The sequence below is a fragment of the Sturnus vulgaris genome, chromosome 18 (assembly GCF_052056855.1).
Source record: "Sturnus vulgaris isolate bStuVul1 chromosome 18, bStuVul1.hap1, whole genome shotgun sequence".
Lineage (NCBI taxonomy): Eukaryota > Metazoa > Chordata > Aves > Passeriformes > Sturnidae > Sturnus > Sturnus vulgaris.
Window position 1 is genome coordinate 163,161 of NC_142260.1, and position 23,787 is coordinate 186,947.

At 45.5% G+C, this 23,787-nt stretch overlaps 1 protein-coding gene and 1 long non-coding RNA gene across 9 annotated transcripts; one reads left to right on the forward strand and one right to left on the reverse strand.

The window, feature by feature from the left end:
- Positions 1-177: 177 nt before the first annotated feature.
- Positions 178-7,388, reverse strand: LOC106853201 (L-lactate dehydrogenase A chain). 6 transcript variants are annotated; one of them, XM_014876303.2, is made up of 8 exons: positions 7,214-7,388; positions 5,374-5,502; positions 4,514-4,631; positions 3,620-3,793; positions 2,640-2,813; positions 1,729-1,846; positions 1,176-1,299; positions 178-1,001 (listed from the first exon to the last, which is right to left on the reverse strand). In XM_014876303.2, the coding sequence occupies exons 2-8, from the start codon at positions 5,494-5,496 to the stop codon at positions 837-839; spliced, it is 996 nt and encodes a 331-aa protein (XP_014731789.1). In that variant the 5' UTR covers positions 5,497-5,502; positions 7,214-7,388; the 3' UTR covers positions 178-836. The 6 variants fall into 6 exon arrangements, with proteins under 6 accessions (XP_014731789.1, XP_014731788.1, XP_088031535.1 ...); XM_014876302.2 differs by having other exon boundaries at positions 5,374-5,505; positions 7,214-7,352; XM_088175409.1 differs by having other exon boundaries at positions 5,374-5,505; positions 7,102-7,334.
- Positions 7,370-23,310, forward strand: LOC148221677 (uncharacterized). Of its 3 annotated transcripts, none has more exons than XR_015807483.1 (5): positions 7,370-7,600; positions 8,431-8,481; positions 10,646-10,802; positions 21,738-22,025; positions 22,977-23,310. It is a non-coding gene; the product is annotated as an uncharacterized LOC148221677 (long non-coding RNA). The 3 variants fall into 3 exon arrangements; XR_015807484.1 differs by having other exon boundaries at positions 7,464-7,924; XR_015807482.1 differs by having other exon boundaries at positions 21,738-23,310.
- The last annotated feature ends 477 nt before the right edge of the window (positions 23,311-23,787 follow it).

Genomic DNA, 23,787 nt, shown 5'->3' on the forward strand with positions numbered 1-23,787 from the left:
GGTGACACTTCCATCACTACATAACTACCTGAAGCCTCCAGCACAACTGCACACATAACATTATTACACAGGTGTTTGAATTACTGTGGCTTGGAAAATAGAATTGATTTAGGTGGGTGGAAATAGAACTGCATGTGGGAGACACAGCCCTATTAAGAAAAACACAGGAGACAGAAATAACAGTTTGTGGTTTATTTGGTGTTGTAGTTGGTACTACAGTTGGACAGTCACTGTCTTGTTGCACATAGAAACTTTAACATTTTTTGAACATGCTCTGGAGACAGAACTTACAACTAGACTGATATAGTACACAAAAATAAGGTTCTCTAAAAAAATACCCACAAAAATTCCAAAGCAGTGTTAGGAAAATACACTTGGACCTATCAACAGTGAAATATTTAAGCTATTCAGCTGGCAGAGAAGGTTGGTCAATTGGCCTGGCAATCCTTTAACTTGAAGAAATGTCTTTGGTTTCACATTGTGAAGCAATTACTTACTCCTTATTCCTTTGAACCAACATGACACAAGATGAGGAAAAGGCAAAGGGCTTTTAGGCAGTGCTGCTTTGAATGCTGGATTTCTGTCATACCACTTCACTGAACAAGACTGACTAGGTTATCTAGCTCTGGCTAAGAACATGGGTGTCTGTGAACAGGGAAAACGCTAGATTAGTTTCCTAATGCTGTCTTCAGGAAACTCCATTGTTCAGATTTGAGCTTTTTGTGTGTTCTAGTTGAGATAATACATTGAAAGATTTGACTTACTTGGAAAGTGCAACGTAAGACAAACCACTAAACCCATAAAACTGCTAAGAGCCAAAACCTGCTTGGGCAGGTTTAAAACTGTAGCTCCTTCTGGATTGCCCACAGTGTGTCTGCACTCTTCCTTAATTTGTCCTCTTCCTCAGGTTTTAGGATCATCTTTACTACATCAGTGATGCCATTACTGCCCAGTACACAAGGAACACTTAGGAAGACGTCTTCTTTTATTCCATGCAAGCCCTGAAAAGTACATAAGGATTGTCAGGCTGGAATTTATGTATGTCTGTATATTTCATAGAATACCCTGTCAGCAAACCAAATTTAGTTGGAATTAAACTAGAAAGCGATCACTGTTTTTCAGAATTCCAGACACTTAATTCTCAGTAAGAATTTTAGGAAAAAGGGGCTGCTCACCTTAACAATGGTAGAGATGGGGTGCACTCTTCTCAAATTCTTCATAATACTTTCAGCTAGGTCTCCCACAGAAAGGCCAATAGCCCAGGACGTGTACCCCTTCAGTTTGATCACCTCATAGGCACTGCAGAGACACAGACACTCAGTAAAGAACAAGTACCATCAACTGAACTGCTTCAAGTTTGTAAGAAAGGCTTTTTAGGAGGTATACAGATCAATTTGGAGGTATCAGGAGCTTGACTGATTTTCTGGCAGGACCGAAATGAACTCAGCAGTGAATAATTCTATTTGCATTTTACACTAGTCCCCACAATTATACTGGAAGCCTAGAAGTTTAAGCTCTTCCCTAATTTAAAGTTTACTAATCATGAAAACTTAACTGCCAAATCTGCACTACTCCTTAAAATAGTATTTCATGTTCCATTATGTCTGCATGCTGACATTTGGGGCTACTGAGGTATTCTAGATCTGGGTACTGCAGAACAGAGATTTTTCAGCTCTTCATGATTTGTTCTTGTGTTGAAAGGTATAAAAAAGCCAAGCCAGTATTTACCTGTCCACGACCTGCTTATGGACCTCCTTCCAGTGTTCCTTGTCTGCGTCAGTTCCCAAGTCTGGATGAAGAGCCTTCAGAGAGACGCCAGCAACATTCACTCCACTCCAGACAGGCACTGAGGGTTGCACATAGATTAATTATCTCACAATACTCTGTCCTCCTCAAATTAACATAAGATCTAGCTGGATTCATCTGCAGCACATCACTTTTGATTTAGGTATGGCCTTAAATATAATATGACCTATAAGGCCAATCTAAATTGCAGGCTGAGAGCCAAGAAGCACATCAACATTCATACAAGGTGTCACAAAGTTTGAGCACACCTTTGTTAATGTGAAATACCTGGGCAACATGAACTAAAATGACATTCACTGTATTTTTCAAAGTTTTCTCTAAGTAAGAACTGATTCCAAGTGGGTGCTGGTGGGTGTCAGAAGCAGACAGTACACTTCTCTGGTAAAGTGCTGCTTGGAAAAGTACAGGTTAAATAAGGAAAAAGTGCTTTCTCCTGTCCTCCAGACTTGCCTTTGCAATTCCTATTATACAGTGATCAAGAGAGGCCAGGAATGGCAGCTGAGTGACTGCCAGTAGCTCTGGTGCAGATCTTTTGAGAGGCCTTTGCAGAGAACTTTATCTTCTTGCTGCTTCAGTTTGGGGTTTTTTTGGGAGTTATGTGAACCATTTAGCCAGCTCAGGTTACACTAATGACTTTTTCCAAGCACAGTCATTCAGATCAAATATAGATCATTTAGGGTTACTCTGTGCAGCAAAAGACTTAAATCAGAACTTGCTCTTTAAGGTGCTGCAGTGCAAAGGTTTTGGAGCAATGTTTTGCTGTAGCTTTTCAAGGTTTTCCTGGCAGACAAAGCATCAGGGAGCTCTGTGTAACGATCAGATTTCACCCTTACCACTGGAATCTCCGTGCTCTCCAACGATCCAGCCATGGCAGCTCAGGGGGTGGATGCCCAGCCTTTCTCCCATGAGGTGGCGGAAACGGGCAGAGTCCAGATTGCAGCCACTACCAATAACACGGTGTTTGGGGAAGCCACTGATCTTCCAGGCCACATAGGTCAAAATATCCACTGTGAGGAGAACAGGGGCGTAACAAGTGCTACTCATGAGCTGACTGATAATGAGGATGGTACCTTCCAGTCATCTGTAAGCATTTTAGCTGCATGCTAGCTACATGGAACAGAGCACAGAGCAGTGACCACGGCCAGGCACTGCAGTGGGCTAACAGAACGATTATTTTATGTAACATAGTGACTGTTTTGAACAGTCCCTAATGCTGCCTTTATGCTGTGCATGCAATTATCAGTGACCCTTAGTGTGCTCGAGATCACTCAGTCTGAAAACCCAAGTTTATTTCTCAGAAGACCAAACTGCTGAGCCTGGAGAGGGAAGATGACATTTTTTGCTATACATTCTATGATATCATCATAGAATGGTTTGGGTTAAAAGGGAATTTAAAGATAATTTCATTCCAACCCCCTGCCATGGGCAGGGATACCTCCTTCCACTAGACCAGGTTGCTGAAAGCTCCATCCATCCTGGCTGTGAACACTTCCAGGAATGGGGCATTCAGAACTTCCCTGGGGCACCTGCTCCAGTGTCTCACCACCTTCATGATAAAGAATTTCTTCCTTATAGCTCATCTAGATCTACCTCTTTCAGTTAAAGCAATTATCCTATGTCCTATCACTACATGCCCTTGTAAAAAATCCACCTCTCTTTTAGGCCCTTTAGGTACTGGAAGGTTCTCCAAGGTCTCCCTGGAGCTTTCTCTTCCCCAGCACAAGTATTTTCTAACAGCCTGTGCACTAATGCCGCCTTACTGAAGAAATACTATTCTCTAAGCCAAATCCCCTTATGGCAACACAAGACAAACCTGGGTTTGAGACAATAAGCAGCTTGCAGTCAGGACTGTATTTAACCACGTTGGGAATGATGAATTTGAAGATATTCACGTTGCGCTGGACCAAGTTAAGGCGGCTCTCTCCTTCTTGCTGCCGGGCACCAGCAGTGACAATGACCAGCTTGGAGTGTGCAGTCACACTGTAATCTGCAGACAAAAGGCTGTGTCAAGCATCACTTCTTCCTACACATGGCTCAGTACAGGAGTTCTCACTTCCTCTCTGCACTAAGATCTCAAATTCTCGAGTTTGAAGGTGCAGCAATTCCCTGGTAACTGTTACCCTAGACTTTGCCCCTGTAGAAAACGGAATTTCATTTTAAGACTGTGGCTCATTGCCACAACATTGTGACAACATTGAAGCATGGCAATACTGTACCATGCAGCTGCAGGCAGTGATACTCTGCTTCTCAGCCACAAATGGGACTAGGGATAGCTGTTGGGATAGCGTTCAGGGTAAGTGCTGTGCAGAAGAGGAAGAAGGCTCTGCCCTCGTAACTTGTTACCTGTAGGAACTGTAATCAAGGTATGAGCTGGTTAAGCCTTTGCCCTACTCGAGGCTGCCACTAAAGGTTATCAGAAGTAAGCAGCAATGAGTTCAGGAGTTAACTGGTCGTGAAATAAAGTTCTCTAAGGTACACAAGTATTTAAGGAATTCATCTTTCTGTACTGAGTAGTGAACCGTGGAAGAAAATTCCTAGCTGGACTGGCCATATGAAGGTATATTTTTAAGTATCAGCTGAGTACTGTATCCATGAGCCTTCCCCACAACAATCAGGGTGACAGGCTAAGTGCTTGGCTGTCCAGTGTGGGACCTGAAGTGGCTATCTCCATTTGGAAATAATGAGCACATGAGAGCCAACTACTTGCCTTTGCCAGAGACAATCTTTGGAGTTTTAAGGAAGAGGCTGCCATGCTGGAGATCCAGCATCTCTCCTCTGAGCTTGTCCTCCACAACATCAACAAGGGCGAGTTCATCAGCCAAGTCCTACAAGAGACCAAGAGTAATGGTAAGGTTGCTGCCTCTTCCAGCAAAGCCCCCAGTTTTTAAACCATGAAGTTGCAATTATTTTAAAAGCTACTTAAACAATTTTGCTTATCCCTTATACTTCACTTTTTCCTAGAGTCCTCCAATTAGTTCTCTGGGATACCCACTTCCTTGAGTTCACTTTATAGTTTTCATAACCACATTCTGTGTGAAATAGTAGTACAATTAAGCAGGACAATAATGAAGAATAATTTAATAGCAGTTCATACACAACCTATTTGACAGTCAAGAAAAGCAAGCCTGATGTTAACCACAGTATTTTCAGTATGATAACTGAAGGCAGAAGACAAGTCATTCAGAGTGTCAAGGACCAATTTTTCCAGATCACATTGCAAAGAATTATTCCATTGCTCTGCTCAAGACAACAGAAATCCTCAGTTCTCAAGCTTTTTGTATATTTAGAGTGTTAGAAAATTCCTACTTAGAAAGGAGTCTGCAGGTCCCACAAAGATAAATGCAGTTCTTATGCAGTGCATAAAGGACATTCTGTCCTATCCTGAGGCAAACTTCATTTACAAGATCTGTAGCTATTTGTTCTCTGTTGATAACTTGAAGACTGTTCCTTCATTTCAGGCCCAAAAAAGATTTGTATAACCAGAAGTTCATCTAATAAGGGTGATTCTTTTTTTGCAGCTCTTTTAGGTCTCAGGTTCTGCTGCTTCCTCCCAGGCTTGACACTTACCTTCATGAGGATGCTGATGGCACAGGCCATTCCGACGGCACCCACGCCAACCACGCTAATCTTATTTTCAGCATGACTCTCCTGTTTGTGGAGAGTGTGGATGAGCTGATCCTTGAGAGACATGGTGCACTGCTGAAAGGAAAGCAACAGATTATTAGATTATTGCTCCAGGCTTTGGAGCTTTTACTGACACCAGAATATTTGTATCCAGCAAGACAGACTTTATTCCAGGATGATAAGAAAATGGATACAAAACACACGAATAAAACATCTGCGAATACTCTCTGTATGCCACAAAATGATTGCAAAACTGAATTATTGATTACAATCCTCTGTTCAAGCCCACCCTGGCTTTGCCTTAAATACAGCCTGAGAGCCATTGATTCTATTAAATAGCTGGTGGCACTCCAGCAGCAGCAGTAGAATGTTCTAAATGACCATCCATACTACATTTCGGTACAGGAAGCCATTTTAGTACTTCTAAGCACAGCACAGTCTGGCAATCTCTTCTCTCACCCTGAAAAACTGGTATTCTGTGCCCTGAAGCCTTTCCAGAGCTGAAGTTGTGCAACACTTAGGCAAGCCCTTTTTAAGCACAGCATGAGCCTCCAGTCAGCTTCATGAATTTGTTTTGAAGTGAAACTGCACAGTTTTGAATTAAGATGGCTGGAGTCTGGCATTACTGTCTCTTCCACCCTCGCATTTTAGCTGCCAGCTGCACAGCATCCTGGTGCGTTGGGTTCTGGCAGCCAAGGGTGTGCCGAAATGGCACGGTGATGCCAGAGGATTGTGCATTTATCCCCGTCTCCGTGTGGAAGGCAGCACCACGCTTTCCCAGGAAATGGTGCTGTACTGGGAGCAGCCTGAAGAGCCCAGGGCAGGAGCAGCTGCACAGACGGATGCAAGCACAGACACCACACGAGTCTAGTGCTGAGCAAGCAGCAACTCGTTCAGAGCATGAGAAGCCAAGCAGAGCAGCAGGTAAGGACTCTAAGTTTTGGGGCTGAGGGGAGGGGCAGGAAGCCAGCAGCGCCCATATTTAGGAAAAATCAACCGAGCTACGTCAGTCTTCATGAGCCGAAGCCTCCTGAAGCGTGGCCATAGCGCGCAGGGCACTCTCCACGTGCCAAGTCCTCCCTTTGCACTATGAGCACTTTGATATGCAAAGCTGGTAAGAACCACCCACTCAAGCACGTCTGTTACACTTAAAAACCAAAGAAAAAATTTCCTTTTAAGAGAAAATCAAAGAAACAAGTTAGGAGAGCGGTAGATGGTCCACTAATGCTGTATTTGAAACGCAGACCTAAGCCCATCCTCAGTCTCTACGCAGGATCACTCCCTGGGGTCACACGCACGGATTAAGGGAAGCAAGTTAATCCACGGAGGCTCAAGGGGATGGAGGGAGGGGACGATGGGGTCTGTGAGTGGAAATCACGCCGGCTGGACTCAAGGCCAGGGCTGTGCCCGATACCACCACGGCTCGGGGTACTCGGCGGAGCAGGCGGCGATAAATGGATGAGACAAAGTCCGCTGGACGCCGCCTGCTCCACCGCGTCCCCCGGAGGTTTGCGGGACCAGCACTGCCTGCAATGCCCCTTTTTGCATTCTCTCTTCGGGTACCCCCGGCCCCATTCCATCCCGGCCGGGCGGTGGCACCTGGCACCTACCGAGCTCCTCAGGCACGGCACGGTACAGCACAGCCCGGCACGGTACAGCGATGGCACTTACCGAGCTCCTCAGGCACAGCACAGCCCGGCACAGCCCGGCACGGTACAGCGATGGCACTTACCGAGCTCCTCAGGCACAGCACAGCCCAGCACGGTACAGCGATGGCACTTACCGAGCTCCTCAGGCACAGCACAGCCCGGCACAGCCCAGCCCAGCGCGGCAGCAGCAGCGGGCAGGGCGGGGCCGCCGCCGCCTTTCATAGCGGCCGGGCCGTGACGCGCGGCGGGCGGGCTGCGCTGCGGGACGTGCCCGCACACACGTCGGGAGGAGAGAGCGGGGAGGAGACCGGCAGAGGGGAGCTGGGGCGGGGCTGAGGAGCAAAACTCTCCGGCTCTGGAGGATCTGTGCGGAATTCAAGGCATTCCTGCCCTCGTTTCCCGCCCGGGCAGTGCCTGCCAGCCCTCTGTTTCTCCTCGGGGGTTTATGGCCGTAGTTCCGGATGGGGCCTCTTGTCGGGCGGCTGGAAACCAGCTTCTAATTTCCATCTAAGTCAATAGATGTTTGTGTTGTTTTGTTTGCTTCCCCTTTCCGTGTATTTGTATATCCAATTCCCCCTCATTTGTTGTGTTAGGTTATATAAGCCGAACCTTTTCAGCCCTGCATGGTCATATAGGTGGTTCCCTGGCCATTGGGATGTGTGTTCCGCGGCACTTTCTCAGTTTAAATGCTTTTAAAACGCTTTTTCTCCTGAGAGCGGCTGCTGCATGGAGTGTCAGACAGCGATGTCTCAAACACAAACTAATTTTTCCCGAAGTTGGTGGAAATTCCATGACTGGACTCACAGTGCTCTGTTTCAGTCACACCATGGTGTCAGTTTCCTGTGGTTAGTAAAGCCAAATCCTTCTCCACTTATTTCTTGCTCGGACTCCCAACAAAAAGCAAAATCCATTTTTAAAAAAATTATTTCCTCATTGCCTGAAGTCTCAGTTTTATACTATACTATTCTGTGGGTCATCCTACAAAACTGGCTTTTAGTAAATTCACGCTACCTTTTATCCCTGTATTATTCATCGAATATGATGTTTTTAGTTGGATTCTCCTTTGCAAGTTTAGTCTGAAGGGCTTCACAGACATCAAAATCACAGCCCAAACTTGCCTCCACCAGGGCTTATTACTTAGAACTTGCTGTTCTCTGGTCCTGTGGGTAATGCCTTCAAGTAGGCAAATTCACTTAAAATCTTTTGGATTTGTGCATGTCAGAGTTCTGGAATTGAGAATGCCTGGTCCTCCAGCTGGAAAACAGCAGACGCGGTGGGTTTTGCTCGCCATCTGGGAGATGTGTTCATTTATTATCTTTTACCCATTTCTGCTTTCTCCCTCTTCTCTTAGGCATCCTGTGTTAACCCCATGGATTATAATTTCATCTTTACTGAAAAACAGGTAAGTATTAATTTAATCTTGTGTGACTAGCTGTGTCACCTTTATTTTCTCATTCTTGTTTCTACAGTAATATTTTTTTTTTTTGGTAGTTGTGGTACCTTTACAACGTTTGACTTTGTTTCCTTTTGGGATTCTGTCTCTTAACTGATTTTTGGCCATACCTGTCCTCAGCTCCTAGGATGTACTCGAGTTCTTTTTGAGGTGCTTATCTTGCTGAGGCATGCCTGGTCACATATTATCCCAGTGACAATTCCCTTCTGCTGGGGTGATCTGACAGCAATGGTAACCCAAAGCTTCACCATTTATTTGACAACCCATTGGCAAAATAAAAGAAAGAAAAAATACTGGAGAGAAAACATCTAAAAAGGCTTGAAACATAGAATCTGCATAAGTTTGCATGAAACAAGACAGAAAAATACGAAATTCTGCTTATTATAAAGACCAGCACTTCCAACAAATGTGGTTAAATATACCAGGCTGCTGGTTGCACTAGCTTGCTGCTGGAGGAAGGAGTGATGCTTGTGGGATGTGCCATGTCAGAGAAGACTGGTCACTAAGGAAGGGAAGTGTGGGGAGATGCTGAGCTTGCCTAAGGCCACATGAATGCAGGATGAAAAGGAAACATAGTTCTGTCATTCTGCATCATTCTGGGTTCACTGAGCATCTTGTTCTGTCACAAGCCTCAAGGATGGATTAGGAAGTTTAGTTCTGCATCCCAGGAATCTGTGTTTACAGTGGCTCTATATGAATGGGACTAAACATCTCATCCAGGTTTGAGTTACAGACATCTGGCAGGACAGAAAATAAATATTTGACAGGAATTAAGACCAACAAGAAATATTTTTGCCTATAATAACTTTTATTTCTAAAGAATTTAAGTGCAAGATAGGAAGCTTCTATGACAATACTAGCTGAACAGAATAATAAACATTTTTAACTGGGTAACTAATGTAAAGCAAGTGGTATTTTACTACCCACAGTGAGACCAAAGCTCCTAAGAGAATACCTATTGGCATTGTAATATTTGGACATGGTTTTCAGGGTTTAAGTTCCAGCAACATCTTTGCTTGCCTTCACTTGTGTTTGTGTTGCTTGTTACTGAGAACAGAAGCAAGAATGAAATGCTGCTATCTATAAGACATCAGGTTGTCCTTATCTCTCTGGTGCCTATTCAGATACCAGGGGTCCTACTTTTAGTAGGGCAGGCCAAAGAAAACCAGCTGAGATGTTTCAAGACCATCCTGGTCCCAGCGTGCACTCAGTGATGATGATAAGCAGATTAGAACCCTTTTTTATTAAAAAATAGAGTCAACTTTTAATATGCACTTTTTAAAGTGCTAATTCACCTGTTAATTTATCTCAGTTACAGAACTGAGAAAGCAGCTGCAATGGCCAAATTTTTCCTTTTTTGTGGCCTTTGTGATCTTATTATCAGCAGTAGCTGCTCAGGAGGAAAGCAGTCATCTGGCATGATTGACATGGATTTTCTGCCTCAGAGAGCTTCAATGAGAGAAGGCTCGGAACAGCACAAACAGAATGGGGTGAGAAAATTACAGGCATTTTTCTTGCACTTGGAAGATGGAGGCCAGGTCTGTTCTGATGACCTGTAAGTGATTGATTGTAGGGATGGATTGCCTTTTCTCACATGTACATAAGGAGTTTTATTCTTCCTGTTCTTTCTCCACTGCTGCCTTTTATTGTGGTAGCAGGAGGTGGTGTTGATAGAGTGATGGGAATGCCAGAAATGTGACAGTATCTCTCCAGGGAAACTTGACCCTTCCTCAGCCTGCTTGCCCTCCTTTTCATATTAGTTTTCACAGATTAAACATGAATAATAAAGCAATAGAAGTTGCTGAATGTAGAAACATTTATATTTTTACTCTAAGAGTTAGAAGCAGAGCCTTTCCACTGGCCTCGGGTGGCATTTGATCAGGATCTGCGTGGTAACAGATGGAAACAAATGCCACATTCTTATTAAACAACGTGTTTGCCTTTAAACTATGAGATACCATTAGACCACTGTCACAAAAATAAAGTCCAGAGACAGTTATGCAAGGTGTTGTTATGTAGTTATGCAAAATGTTAGTAAATTTCTCTCCATTTTGCTAGTACATAGGAATTTTTACATGGTGACCTTTAATTTCTACTCTCTCCATTTGCTCAGGTCCTGGCTCATGACAGACTGAGTCAAAGCTGATGGTGCTGCAGGGCTGAATAAGGACACCAAACCAGGACCTGCAGGTTTTCTTCATGACCTACAGCTCAGCTGGGAGGTTATCAGTAAACCAAAGCTACTGGGGATGCTGACCAGCCCTGCAAAGGTCAGTGGCATTTCTCCACTCTACCTGAGACTTGAGGTTTAATTTGCTCTTAAAAATCCTAGGGGCTATTGCATGCATGATGAGTCCTGCCTTTGCTCTGACATCATGAAGGGCTTTGCTTTCACATGGTGTCAGTGTGTGAGGGAAGGACCTGGCACTGCACACAGCTACATCATCTTCCAGTCTTGTCTTTCCCTTTGATTTATTCTGAGACCTGAGCAATTCCCTCCAGCTTTAATGGCTTCGTTCCTCCTTTGTAAAATGTGAAGGTGTTTTTATCTACCAACCTGATGGTGGTACTGCAGAGATTTATTATGAAACATTTCAGCTTTATAAAGCAGCATAAAATCGATGGATGGTATTTTCCTGAACCGGCGAGGCCCAGACTCCAAAGTGGAACTTGACACCAAAAGTTCATAGAGCCAGAATGCTTGCATTATTCTTTTGAAATACTTACCAGGGTAAGATACAGGAAGTTGGTTCATACTCCATAGAAATCCATATTTTGTGTTCCTCCAGTTTGGTCGATATGGCCACATCAAACCATTTGAACTGATCTCCTAAGAAAACTAAAAGCTGAAAGATGAGTTTCATCCTGGCTTGCATTAACAAGTATCTCTGCACAGACTGATGAGCCATGATCCATGCACCTCTGGGTGCCTCTCCTGGGCTGCCTCGGGGCACATCTCAGGGTGTGATGTTAGAGATGCGCAGCTTCTGCTCCCCACGCCCTCGCTTTCTTTGCACGGTCACTGTGGGGACGAGGAGGGGCTAGTGATGCAATTCTCATTTCCTGCTGTTTACGGGGCTGTGTCTCTACAACCTATTTTTAAATGTGCAGGAGGGGAATAAATACGGAGAGCTGTGAAAATAACAGTCAATGTTTGGAGCACCCAGACTTCCACCATAGGTTTTTTTTTTGCCGGATGTCTGTTTTTGATTGCAAACTGCTTTCTAGCTGGCATCTTTCAATGTCCAGAACTTCCATATTACAACAGTTTTTCTTTTACCCTTAGGAAGTTGTTTTTGTTTGCAAATACACCTGCAGTGTATTATGCATTCAATATAAAGCTAGATAAAACCGTATATTTTTGCAATAGCTTCCCAAATCAACACTCTAGGTAGCGGGACTAAGCAGAACACGTGATTTTGTCTTGTTTCTCTAAAGAAATGAATTATTCATGAAAGCATGAGTCACCGTGCAGGATTCCAAGCCAAACCCATTCCCTTGATGCAACTCTGGAATCTTACTCGTTTACTTAGGAACTGAAGGAAATGGGATGCTCTGGTAAATGACATGCACTTAACTACACAGTACTGCCTCTCTTTTGGATGGAGACACTTTTCTACCATTTCAGACCTTATTTATCTAGTTGATCTAATAGTGTGATAGCAGATTATGCAGTCTCTCCCAGCCAAAAATCACTGTGTCCAAAATTCATTTCTGTGAATCAGAAGTCCAAGTTCCTTTGCTGGAAAGTCGGCATCCTATGAGGAAGAAGCTGCTGGGTCATACCAACCACTGCAGAAAGCTGAGAGTACTTCTGAACTTTACAGACATACAGACTTGGTGGAGGAACTTACAGATGACTATGTAATAAATTATCATCCCTTCCTTGGAGGAGGAAGATGAAGTTTAACTTGCAGTTCAACAAATGCAGTAATAGAATGGAGATAGGCAACCAGGTGCTTTCATTTCACATCTCACAACTGGGCCACCCCTGAGACTCTAAAGAGCTGCAGCTGGGCTGGCTGAACCCAAGGGTAGCAGTTCTGAGGGCTGATTTTGGTTTGTGTTGTAGACCTCAATTCTTCTGCTCTTCTCAGAGGGGAAAAATAACTTCACTGTTTCTACACAAGGTCCTCTTTTAAATATTTGGTTTTGAGGTGGTGGTTGTTGGCAGCTCTGTAGGTGGATACAGAGCCCTCGGCAAAAGACATGACTGTGACATGCAGGTACTGTCCTGAGAGGTTACCAGGCAGAATTTTAAATGCTATTTATATCCTGTGTACTACCAGCAGAGCCCTGTTGTCATATGTATGTCCAAAGTGTGGTTTGTCAGGAAGAGTGACTTCTTATTCTTTCCAGGAAAGAGTTGCTTAGTAGTCTTAATTTCCTTCCACACCTTTTTAATTGTGTCTTAATTGAAACCTGGTATGTTGCACCGTTATTCAGTACCAAAAGTCTGAACTATGGCAGTGATTCTAAAGAAAAATGAAGATGGGGAGGGAGAGATGCAGCCTTACTTGCTATCAGGCAATAGTCTTGTGACCCAGCTTCATGATGCAGCTGTAGTGAGATAATTAATACACTTCAGGCAGGCACCAAGCTGGATGTATCTGTTGGGAGCACAGGTATTGTAAAGGCAGAAAGAGCTCATCAGCTAAATAGGCAGAATGAAGCAGGGGGGGTGAAAGTAGAAGCAGAGTAAAGTAGAATAATTGCTGAATATGGTTCTTGGCTTGGCATGCTGTGTTTTCCAAGAACATTCCGAAAATACCAACCCTTATCTCCATCAATTAATTCAGGGGTTTTATTTGTATTCAACTTTTAAATAGAAAATGAAAGGTTGCTGCTTGCCTATGGACTGCCAATGAATTGTTTTCACAGTGCTTTGCTAAGTGTGGCATTTCTGACTTATGTACCCTCTGTTCCTGTATTTGGATGAAATTGCACAAATGTTTAGCAAACATTTGCAGGGCACAGCCTCGTTGTTTTGCAAACTGTGGTTAGTTGTGTTTAAGGAGGAGAATATTACCAAAGGGAGGAAGCATGACTTTTAGCTCCCGTGGGGGAAATCCTGATACTTGCAGAGCCTCATGGTTCTCTAAGTTGGGCCCTGTAATAGGAGGAGCAGCATGTCTGTGTCCTGGGCACTAAATGCAAGGTACAAGTATTTCTCACTGGCCCCCTTAATTCTGTGTTGTTTTTCTCATGGCTCTATGCAGAATCAGTTGTATCCCTAAACCTTATGCAGTTCTGGCCTTAAGAGGCAGTATCTCAGTTCAGGAACCTTTTAAAAGATGCCACGTGATGCAAACATGAGGTGCAGGGAGATAGTATTGTGTGTTCTGTGTGTGTGTGAGTGCACAGAGCTGGATTTCTGGAGGCTGGGTCTCCTGAGCAGTTCACTCCCCATAGGTTCTCCACATCCTTTTTGCTAGTTGTACAGCATTTGTTCTTCATGCATCCCATAGGTTGTGTGTTTTTGTGATATTTAATGCTGTGATGTCAGAAGGGAAAAAAATCTCTGCATGCTTTATCTTTTGCTCGCTGTATGAGGGCAAAGAGTGTCTGGAGTGGCAGAAGGGCTGTGCAGTCCCCTGGGTCAGCATTAACTCCCTGCCACACGAGGAGACTTTGGGCAGCTGCTGGGGCAGTGGGGCTCACTTCACTCTTGGCCTTTGGACTGAAATGTTTGCAGTCTGGGCAGTGCCAGTTTGGGAAAATGTCAGCTTTAGAATTTGGGAGACACAGGACAGACCAGAGCCCAGGTTTCTGACTGGTGGGATGTGATGTGGAATATTCATTTGCTCTGACAGATGGAGCTAGGACTGTTGCTTTCTTTATGGAGTATCATTCTGTGCATGTGTTTGGCTGCTAACCCAGTGTTCCTTATTTTTCTATCTCATGAAGAGAAATCTATTTCAATCAAACTTTTGGAGCTTGAAAAGTGAAGTCAGTTAAAGGCTGTGGGTACTCACTAACTTTTGGAAAATTCTGGGTTAAGGATATGTTTTTAGTATTCTGTTCATATGTGTAATGTTAAGCATGCATTCCTTGGGTAATAATCTCAGTGTTGCAGCCCCTTATAAAATGTGCTCCCTTGCAAACAACATCTGGAGTCAGTAATGTGTTAGGTTATGGAGAGAACTAGAAATTTTAAAAATATAGTCTCTGCAATGTTTCATATCTCGTAAGCAAAAGTTACTGAGGGGCAGTTAGTTCAGTGCATGACCCCAGTAAGAGTTCTTAGGCACATAAGAGCAGCCAAAAATAGCTCCTTGGAAGGTCAGAGAAGGTATCTTTTCTGCGTGTGGGTAGCTTCACATTTCCATCGTGAAACATCTATATGCCTTAAGGTAAGCAAGAAAGAAGGGATGGAAAGAAGCTAGAGCATCAGAATAGGCTTGGAGGGCAGCCAGAGCCTTTGTAATATGTTCCTGTGTTCATGGGGAGCTGCCAGCCTTGGAGGTTGTTTCATACATGAAATGGAGAAAGCCAGCATTAACTTCTAAACCCTGTTTCAGAGGGAGTGGCCAAATAAAGGTTGGATTCAGTCTTTTCAGTGGGTGAACAGCAAGAGGGATCCTTATGTTTTAAAATGGAACCATAGGCTCACATCCAAGTGGTTTTAAGCTTCTGACTGACCCTGGAGCCTGGAAGAAATTTCAGCTTGTCAGACTGAATGTTCTCTTTGGTCTGATGTCTGCATGCTGAGACCGAGTCTACGAGCTTTTATAGCAAATCCTAAAGTCAGAGTCACTGCAGACACATTATTTATTGAGTGGGCAAGGGCTAATGTGAGAGGGAAAGGTTCTGCGGTTCTCTGCGTATTAATCTCCTCCCCCGCCCCTTCCTGCCCAAATCCCCTTGGTTAATCAGGTTATGTTTGCCCTATTTGTCTCGGGGAGCATGCAGAATGCAGTGTTGCTGCAAATGGAGGAAAGGAAGGAGGAGAAGGGCGTGCAGGAAGCAAATGTGGGCGGAGAATGCTTCAGAAACGAAAGGCTCACTCCAGCAGGGTTCCCAAGATCCCAGGATGAGGATGCCTTCAGGCTGTGGCATGTCTCTGACCTGTCACACTTGCTGACATGCATGGTCTCACAGCCCTGGCCGTGTGCCAAAGGACAGTCAAGGGGAACCTGTCTGCTGCATTCGGCTGGGGCACTGGTGGTCTCTGTGGCCAGCAGCTCCCTTCCCAAGCACCCACCCACAGCCCATTTCAGCTGGGACCTCCTGGCAGGGGGGAGCTGATGCTCCTGCAGAGCTTGGGCTGCCTGCCATTAGCCTGAAGTTTAATCCTGGCAAGGCAGCGTGTGCTGCATGCTTCTGTGCTGTCACACAACCTTTAATTCTTGCTGCACTCATCCCCCCGGGCATGTGGCTGCAAGCCACAAGAAAATAGCATCTCAGACCCACCAAAGTAAAATGCAGCTATGAGAAACAGGGAGCCAGCACAGACACAAAGAGCACTGCTGGCCCCTCTCCTGGTGAATCTAAGTTTCCTCCAAGTCTGGGAACCTTGGAGTTTAGCTGTGAGTGTGCTATGATTAGGGTGCCCCAGAAATGCTCTTATCTGTTCTCCTGACTGGGAGACTGTGGTCCTAAGATCTTCTGTGCCCAGTGCCTAAACTGAAATCTTGCAGCTGAAACTGTTCCAAAAATGTGCAGAATTGCTTATTCTGAAGTCAGGATCTGACCAGCCTTGGGAGAACTGGGTAAATCTTGATGGGAGAATTAAGTGCGGTGACTTGAGTGATTTTGGGACTGTGGCAGATAATTCAGAAGGATGTAGATCTGCAAGTCTGTGTGTACATTCTGTGTCCTGAGGTGAATTTATCCAAAAGGTCAAAACCAAACCTTTCTAGACCAAATGGCAAAGCTTCAGGGAGTTTATAGGTAACCCTCTGATCCTGGCTCAGGGCCAAATGAAAGTCAGACCATGATTGCATTTCACTTGTGCCAGGAAGTGCCAAGCCACACAAACATTGCCTAATTCAGTTCTGATAAGAAAACGTGTGCTAATGTCTTTACAAACAGTTCGATGGGTGAGGGTATGGGTGTTAATGTCTTTGAAATTGATTTTAATGTCTCTACCAACTTGAAGCCTTTGTTACAGAACCAGTTAGACTCCTGAAACAGACAAATAGGTCTGCACAAGCCTGAGTTTCTGAGCTTTGAGGGAAGATGACATGTTTGGGGGGGATATGTGGGAGGCGGTTTGGAAAGGCTGTACCTTCCCATACCTCAGCCAATGGGGAAAGGAAGAGGGCAACATGCAACTGGGAATATAGGATAAAAGGAGGTGGTGACCTCCAAAACCTTGTGAGAGAAACAGCATGGGAATATCCCCCAGTGGACTCTCTGTCCCTTTATTGGGATGAAATTGCAGGAGTCCTCTGTCTCCTTTATGGACACTGACTTTCCATAGCGTGATTTTTCTGCACTTTTGTGTGCTGGCTTCTTTGCTTGGGTCATGGTGCCCTGTTTCTTTGAGAGATGTGGATTCTTAGAAGAGGTTTCTAGCACCCCTCTTTGTTCACAACATGTATTAGAAACAGTCCTGTAGCTCCAAACCGGGTGAGTGCTCTAAGGCATTTTTGTGAAAGCATAAACATTGTAAACCTGAGCCAGTCAATCCAGGAGCTGTAAAGTGCTCACATGATTTCACACGTTCCCCAGCACAGAGCAGCCACAAACCCCGCAGGAATGAAGACAGGCAGGAGATGAACCTGCAGAAACCATTCCTTGGCAGCAGAGAGCGGTGGTGAAAGGAAGACACAGCAGGGCTGTGGCAGGGACAGGCCTTGCAGGTGGCTCCAGGCTGTGCGGGGATCCCCCAGCCTTGGAGCGCTGCTGGAAGTGAGTGCCGGGCTCGCCAGGACTGCGGGCCCGATGGCCACGGGCTGGTTGCGCACTGCTGCAGGACAAGCTGCCAGCTCTGGTGGCTTTGCTGTGCTCGGGCATCCTCTGTGCCGCCCTTCTCCAGCTCTGGGGAGAAGCTGGCCCGCAGCTCTGCAGGCTGGAGCTGTACAGAGCTGCGGCAGGTCCCTGGGGCCACCCAGAGCCAGGGGAAGGCGCTGGTCCAGGGCGAGCAGCTGTGGCTGGCACGGGAGGCTGCGGAGCAGGAGGATTCCGGCATTGGTGGGCACAGCACGGCAGCCTGCAGGCTCAGCCACACACACAGAGCCGGTGTCTGACTGCAGCCACAGCCCAGAGCACAGCTCTTTCGTTGTTTTCAGGCTGGCGGGAGGCTCTTTCTACTCCTCTTTGATACTGTCAGGTAAAAAGCTGTCACTTGTACAAACATATACCTAAATCTCCTTTTCTCTCCTGCCTCCCCCACTAGGCTCCCAGAACTACGTAACTTTCTTAAAAAAAAATCAGAATTTACCATCTGGTATGCTTCTAAGTGCCTTTCTGTCTTTTAAGCCCTGAATTTCTGTTTCCAAGATTCCTTTTCATGAGTGAGGAGCTGTTTGTTTGTTAACCAAGACCCAGGACTGCAGAAAGCAGAGCTGTAAGGAAAGCTGCAGCCCTGGTAACGCTGGAAGGAAAAAGCCTGCACCGAGAGGGTGAGCCAGGAGGCAGGGCTGGAACACTGGCCCCATTGTTTGGCTTCTGCTGGAGCCCACGGATGTGGCTGCATGTCCCAGGGAGCTGTGTATTACAAACACACAATTCATGGTGTGCACAGCAATCAAATCACAAAGTAATTGCTTAACAGGGGAGTGCAGGTCGTAGAGGTTGTGAAATAGGCTTAAAAAAGAAAAATCAACGCTCTGAAGTTCACAGCTCTGCTCGTATGATCTGGTTTTAGGTGAGGAAGAAATAGGAAATTTAGAGATAAAGAAATCATTATCTTGCTGATCATGATTTTGATAGGGGCAGTGGCTATACTCACTTCTGTTCCCAAACAGTGAGGTTTTTAACCACTAGGAATCTAATGCATTGAAGGTCTGATTTTGCAGAAAATACTGGTGCAAAGCATCTATTAAAGTCAGGGCACTAAAAAAAATATATAAATCTTTAGGAACATTGATAAAATAGCACGGGATAAATTTGATCCACTGAGTTCCTCACAAGATCCATAGGGCTGGAGCTCCTTGGCTAATAAAAATAGAATTATTTTAATCTAAAATTTCTTATCATTTTCATGCTGTTCTGCTGAACACATGACATGGAATTGGGAGAGCGTGGAATAAAATGTTAGGATTTTAAAATGTAATAAATTGATAAAGTGTCAGTTCTTATGTTTCATGAATCCTGCAGAGATCAAGTTCTTGGAAGTTGGATACTTCATGCCTGGACAGTACTTCCTTTAAATACAGCCTTTTTAAACCGTGGCACAGTTTCTCTGTTTCAAAAGTTTCTTTTCCCCAGATTGACTTAATCTGTCTGGAAACCTTGAGCAGAGTAATAAGCTCTTTATTTCATATGAAATCTTGAATGTGGGTGCATGATGAAGTTGGTAGATGCTTAATATTGGCCAACATATTAAATAGTTTGTTGCATTTCTAGTACTTATAATGCAAGTAGCTTGCCTGTGATAAAGTAGTTTGAGAAACTCTTTGTGTCAAGTGGAAGCAAGTTTCTTTACCTATGATTTCTGTCCTTTTGTGGGAGGATATAACATCTAGTTTCTCTGAAATTAGTATGATCATTGCTCTCTCCTTCTGATAAAGAAATATAAAAAATAAAATGTTTCCCAGGAGGTATTGATAACCTGCCCAAGTTTCCTGAAAATGCCTATAATCTCAACCTTGTAACTGGACTAAAGATGTCAATAAAGGCCTGCTGTAAAAATGTTACACAAGGCCTTTAATATGAAAATTAGTTTGAACTTTGTGCTGGTCCCATTTCCTGACTTTTATGTAACTTGCTATTATTACGTGCAAGTAATGGCGAGGAAAAAACCAAACATACCCAAAAGTAAGGTCAACTGCTGGACTCTGGACTGCTTGATGTAGCGTTTCCAAAGATGGAAAAAATATTTCAGGGTTAAAAATTTGCCTTTGCAATTCTTCTGTACGCTGTATGCACCTAAAAAGAGCCCAAGGGCTGGCCTGGGAGATGCTTTTTGTTCATGTAGCTGTGGCACTTCCACCAGGTCTCCTTCCATAGTCATCCAAGAGAAGTCATTCTGTGGGTGCATCCTCGGGAAGAGCTGAAATTGGTTTCTTTTCCCCTTTGACTGTGCCTGAAAACCCATCTTTTTTGAGAGATGTACATGTGGATTGTTCGACCTGAGAGGTTTTGCACACCTCCTGCAATTAACCTGTGGACCCTCAGCAGCCACAGACACAACTCTGATGCAGTCCATGGTTTTATCTTCCCTGAGAGTGAGAAGAGCCCAGCTTTGATGAGCTGAAGTTAGCCCTTGTCAGTGTCCTTTCTACTTCTCATCCATTCAGTCTGCTTCTAGATGTCCTTATAAATGGTGTTGGAAGTCAGGAATAATTTAAACAAAATAGCCAATTCCTCTGGGACATCTTGCTGAAAAACAAACCTCTGTCTGTGACCTAGATCCAGTGGAATTTTAAATTATTTAGATCACATCTTGCAGATGATATAAGAAATTTGGGTTTGGGAGAATGTTCTTTCAGGTTGAATTAGGTAACGATCTTTTCTTTAGAAAGTTTGATGCTGACTAGGGTCAGCTGAAGGGCTGTCTTTGACCACTGCTGCTGACTTTTTTGATTACATAAGTGTTCTTAACAGCTGATGATAACCTTGGGAAATGACAGATCCTAAATGTCCCCGATCAGTATTTTTGTTGCTGCTGTTGTTTGGCAGATGCAGATTCCAAAGCAGCTGTAGGGGTTGGGTGTGCAGCTGCCAAGGTTTGGGCCCTGTGCTGCTCAGCTACCCTCCTGCCAAGCAGTGTCAGCAGGGATGGACCCAGGGTTGGATTTTAAGTTCCAGTAAGAATTTTAATCCTGCTGCATCTCTTGGGAGTTAGATGCACAAATACTTGCTTATAAATGTACCAGGTAGGTGGGGAAGCTGCAGACAGAGCCTGGGGCCCTGACTCACAGCTCTGCTCTCTGGAGATGCCATATGGCTCAGGCTGCACCAGGATCTGCAGTGCTCCTGCAAGGCACACCCTGCTGCAGCAGGGAGGTTCACCCAGCCCTTTAAAGGTGACAGAGGTGTCACCCTGTCAGTCAGCTGAAAGTGAGTAACGTGAACTATTGATCTGGTTTATTAGTGTGAGTTAGTGCAGCTAGTCCAGTGCTTCCTGGTGCAGCTGTAGGAAAAAGGTGTGGGCAGGAACTTGCCCTGCTGCTGCAGGGAAGAGAAAACAGAAATGTGATAGAGCTGTGAAGCCTTGGAGTTTGGAGCCTGGCTTTTGAGATTAACATTTAAATGAATAAAAGCCGTTTCTTGGTCTAGCAGTAGTGCCTTGGTAGTGAGATTTGCATGGAACTTGGAGCAGCTGTGTCTACATTAACAACCTGTGTGCCATAAAGGGGGCTGGATACTGAGCACACATTTGACAGTAAGGACATGGCATCCTCTTTGTGCTGGAGGTTTTACTCCTGGCAAACTACAGTCCTGTGGACCGACACCCGCTGGTGACTGGAGTTCACCTCTGCTTTAGTTTCAGACCAGGGAAATCTGTTTGTGTGCTCTCAGGCTGCCTCGTCATCTGAACCAAAGCTCAGTAACCGCGACCACTCGGGAGATTTTGCTTTAAGAGCTTGTCTGTGATGTGGATAAAATGCAAATGTATCTTCACCCCGTGCCCAGGAGCTCCGAGCTGTGTTGTGTAACACAGCAATGTGTGCTGTAGGGGTGTCTAATTATAGCATCAGATTCTGATTGTGGACAGCTCGATATTTATCCCTTGGAAGGGGGTGTGGGTGATGTTCGGGGGACAGCAATAGTGCAGTAGTGGAGTGAGCTGAGGGAGCTGGCTGTAGCCTGGCACCGGGCATCGCCGCTGAGCAGGAAATGGAGCTGTGAGTCAGGGCTGCAGGGGAGAGGCGTTCTTGCAGGCAACGAAATGTCAGCATTCGAACGGGGGGGTTCTGGGCACGGCTGTGCTGTGCCCTGTAGGATTAAATAGGAGCCTGGCTAGGGCAGAAACAAAACTGCTTTCTGCTCGTCTTTCTGAGCTTTTTCTCCCTCTTGTCTGTGGGTTTTCCTGTGGTGGAAAAAGCACTGGGTAATTCTAGACGTGAATCGTGATACTCCTCCTTTCCCAGGAGACAGAGTTTAACCGTGGACCGAACCAAGCTGGCAGGAAATCAGCCACTGGATTGTAAAGTGCTTCTCTATCTGATACTTCTTCCAGCGAAGGATCTCCTGGGCACAGTTGGGTTTACTGCTGTTGACACTGACCCATTGAACCTTTCTGTGGACAAAGATCGCTGAGCAAAAGGACGAGGTAGAGCCCTCATGCCTGCTGGCAGAGACCTGGTTCTGGCTGCCTGATGCCAGCTGTGTCTGGAGGAGAGCACCGAGCCACCCTTTATGGAGCCAAATCCCAAGTGGTAAGAGGCTGCAGAAGGTCCTGTTCCATGTCTCAGTGGCCATGCTCCCCCAGCAGTGAGGGCTGTGTTTGTGGGTGTCTGTGAGAGCTCTGGCTGTGCCTGCTCAGTCACTCACCCTTTCCTGCTGCCTCCCTGAGAATCCACCATTTCTGAATGTAGGACAGAGCTCCAGAGCCTGTAGCATTCTCTGCGTGGGTACAGCAGAGGGGCCTGATCTGCACTAGGATGCTGTGATGTGGTGTAACTGCCCCAGAAATAACTCCCCACACTGAGATTTTTTTCTGGCTGGTCTCCAAGTGTACTGAAAGTTACTGACCCCACGGAGACTGGGCTGTGCCTTTAGGATACCTCTGTTTCTGTCTCAGGTGAAAGGGAAACCCACTCTTTTCTTCTTCAGAGTCTGGGGATTAGCAGTGCTTTGTCCCAGCTCTCATCCAGCTTGGGCATGACAGGGAGCTCTCAGGGAGGGGTTCAGAGCATGGCTGTGGCCTCGGAAACCAGGCTGCCCACACTGAACAGGAGCCTAGGGATCAAGGCCAGGCTCTGCCAGCCGTGCTGCCAGGGCACTCGTCCAGGGCTGCTATCCCTGAGGCCTTGCTCCTACCCCAGCCCCACGAAAAGCAGCTGCTGCTGCAGGAGCAGGGCGAGGGGGGAGCAGAGGGGATACAAAGCAGGTATTTTCCTGAGAGGGAGAATGAGATGTCCTTACCTAGGTGTCTGTCACAATACTTATCTGAGCAGGGGCTGGCAATGGCTAGCACCGCTGAATTTGGGCTGGTAAGGGAATGGACACTGCTTTTTGTGGGGTTGGTTTGTTTTCTGCCCCCTCATGTGCTTTGGTATGGCAGTGTGGTATGGCTGGGGAATGAGGTTCAAAGCTGCTCTCATCAGTCTCCTCTCAGGAGAGAGAGATCAGCACCAATGAAATTGCTGGCAATCTCTGCTTTCCAGATGGGAATGCCTGGGCCTGGCTGAGATCTGGGATCATCCCCTTTTCTAGAACTAAAAGGCTTGTCAGTCTTGTGATGTGAAGTCTAGAAATTGTGGCATGAAGAGCTTCCTGGGAAAGAGTATGATGATGAGGGATTTCCTGCTTCCCTGGAGAAAACTGCATCTTAAATCCCGGGTTAGAAATCCTGAATATTTTATCAGAATAGAACCTCACTTAAGGACTGGATCACAGCTCTGACACTGGTTCCAGTTTACCATGGTGGAGTGTTGGTGCTTGCTCAGCGTAAAGTTATGGTTATCACCTGAGAATGGTAATAAAAAAATCGAATTGTAACCCCTGTGTTTGTCTTTGGACTGTCGTATATGTTTGCTTTTGCTAAGGCAAGGTGAGGAGCTTTGCCCAAGGGCGTGGCAAGCCGTGGAGAAAAGCTGTTCCATGGCTGCAGCATTCAGGATCCTTGTTCAAGACTGAGATCCCTAAAGAAACATTCCACTGCCTGCTGTAAAACAGCACAAGCCAGTTTGGGAGCTTTGCCTGGAGGGTGAGGAAGGAAGAAAGACCGTGAGAGTGCAATTTCCTGAGCTCTGCAGGGCTGTAGAGCAAAAGGAAACATTCAGCCTTTGGTGACATAACGTCTCCCGCGGATCCTTGCTATGCTGCTGTGAAACATTTGGCAGTGATGTCACTTCAGCCTGGTTTTGCAGAACAGGGTGGTTGGTGCTTACCAGCAGGGATCTCCACTACCTGCTTGTGGCCCAGCAGTCTTTGTCCTGCTGAGTCCCACGTGGCAGAGCCAGGCAGGCTGATGGC

What these genes read in the sequence shown, in the direction of transcription:
- LOC106853201 (XM_014876303.2), bottom strand. Translation starts at nt 5,496, where the DNA reads ATGTCTCTCAAGGATCAGCTCATCCACACTCTCCACAAACAGGAGAGT. An exon ending in CCATCAGCATCCTCATGAAG is followed by an intron (nt 4,632 to 5,373) that starts GTAAGTGTCAAG and finishes GGTCTCTTGTAG; the next exon opens with GACTTGGCTGATGAACTCGC. An exon ending in GCTTATTGTCTCAAACCCAG is followed by an intron (nt 2,814 to 3,619) that starts GTTTGTCTTGTG and finishes TTCTCCTCACAG; the next exon opens with TGGATATTTTGACCTATGTG.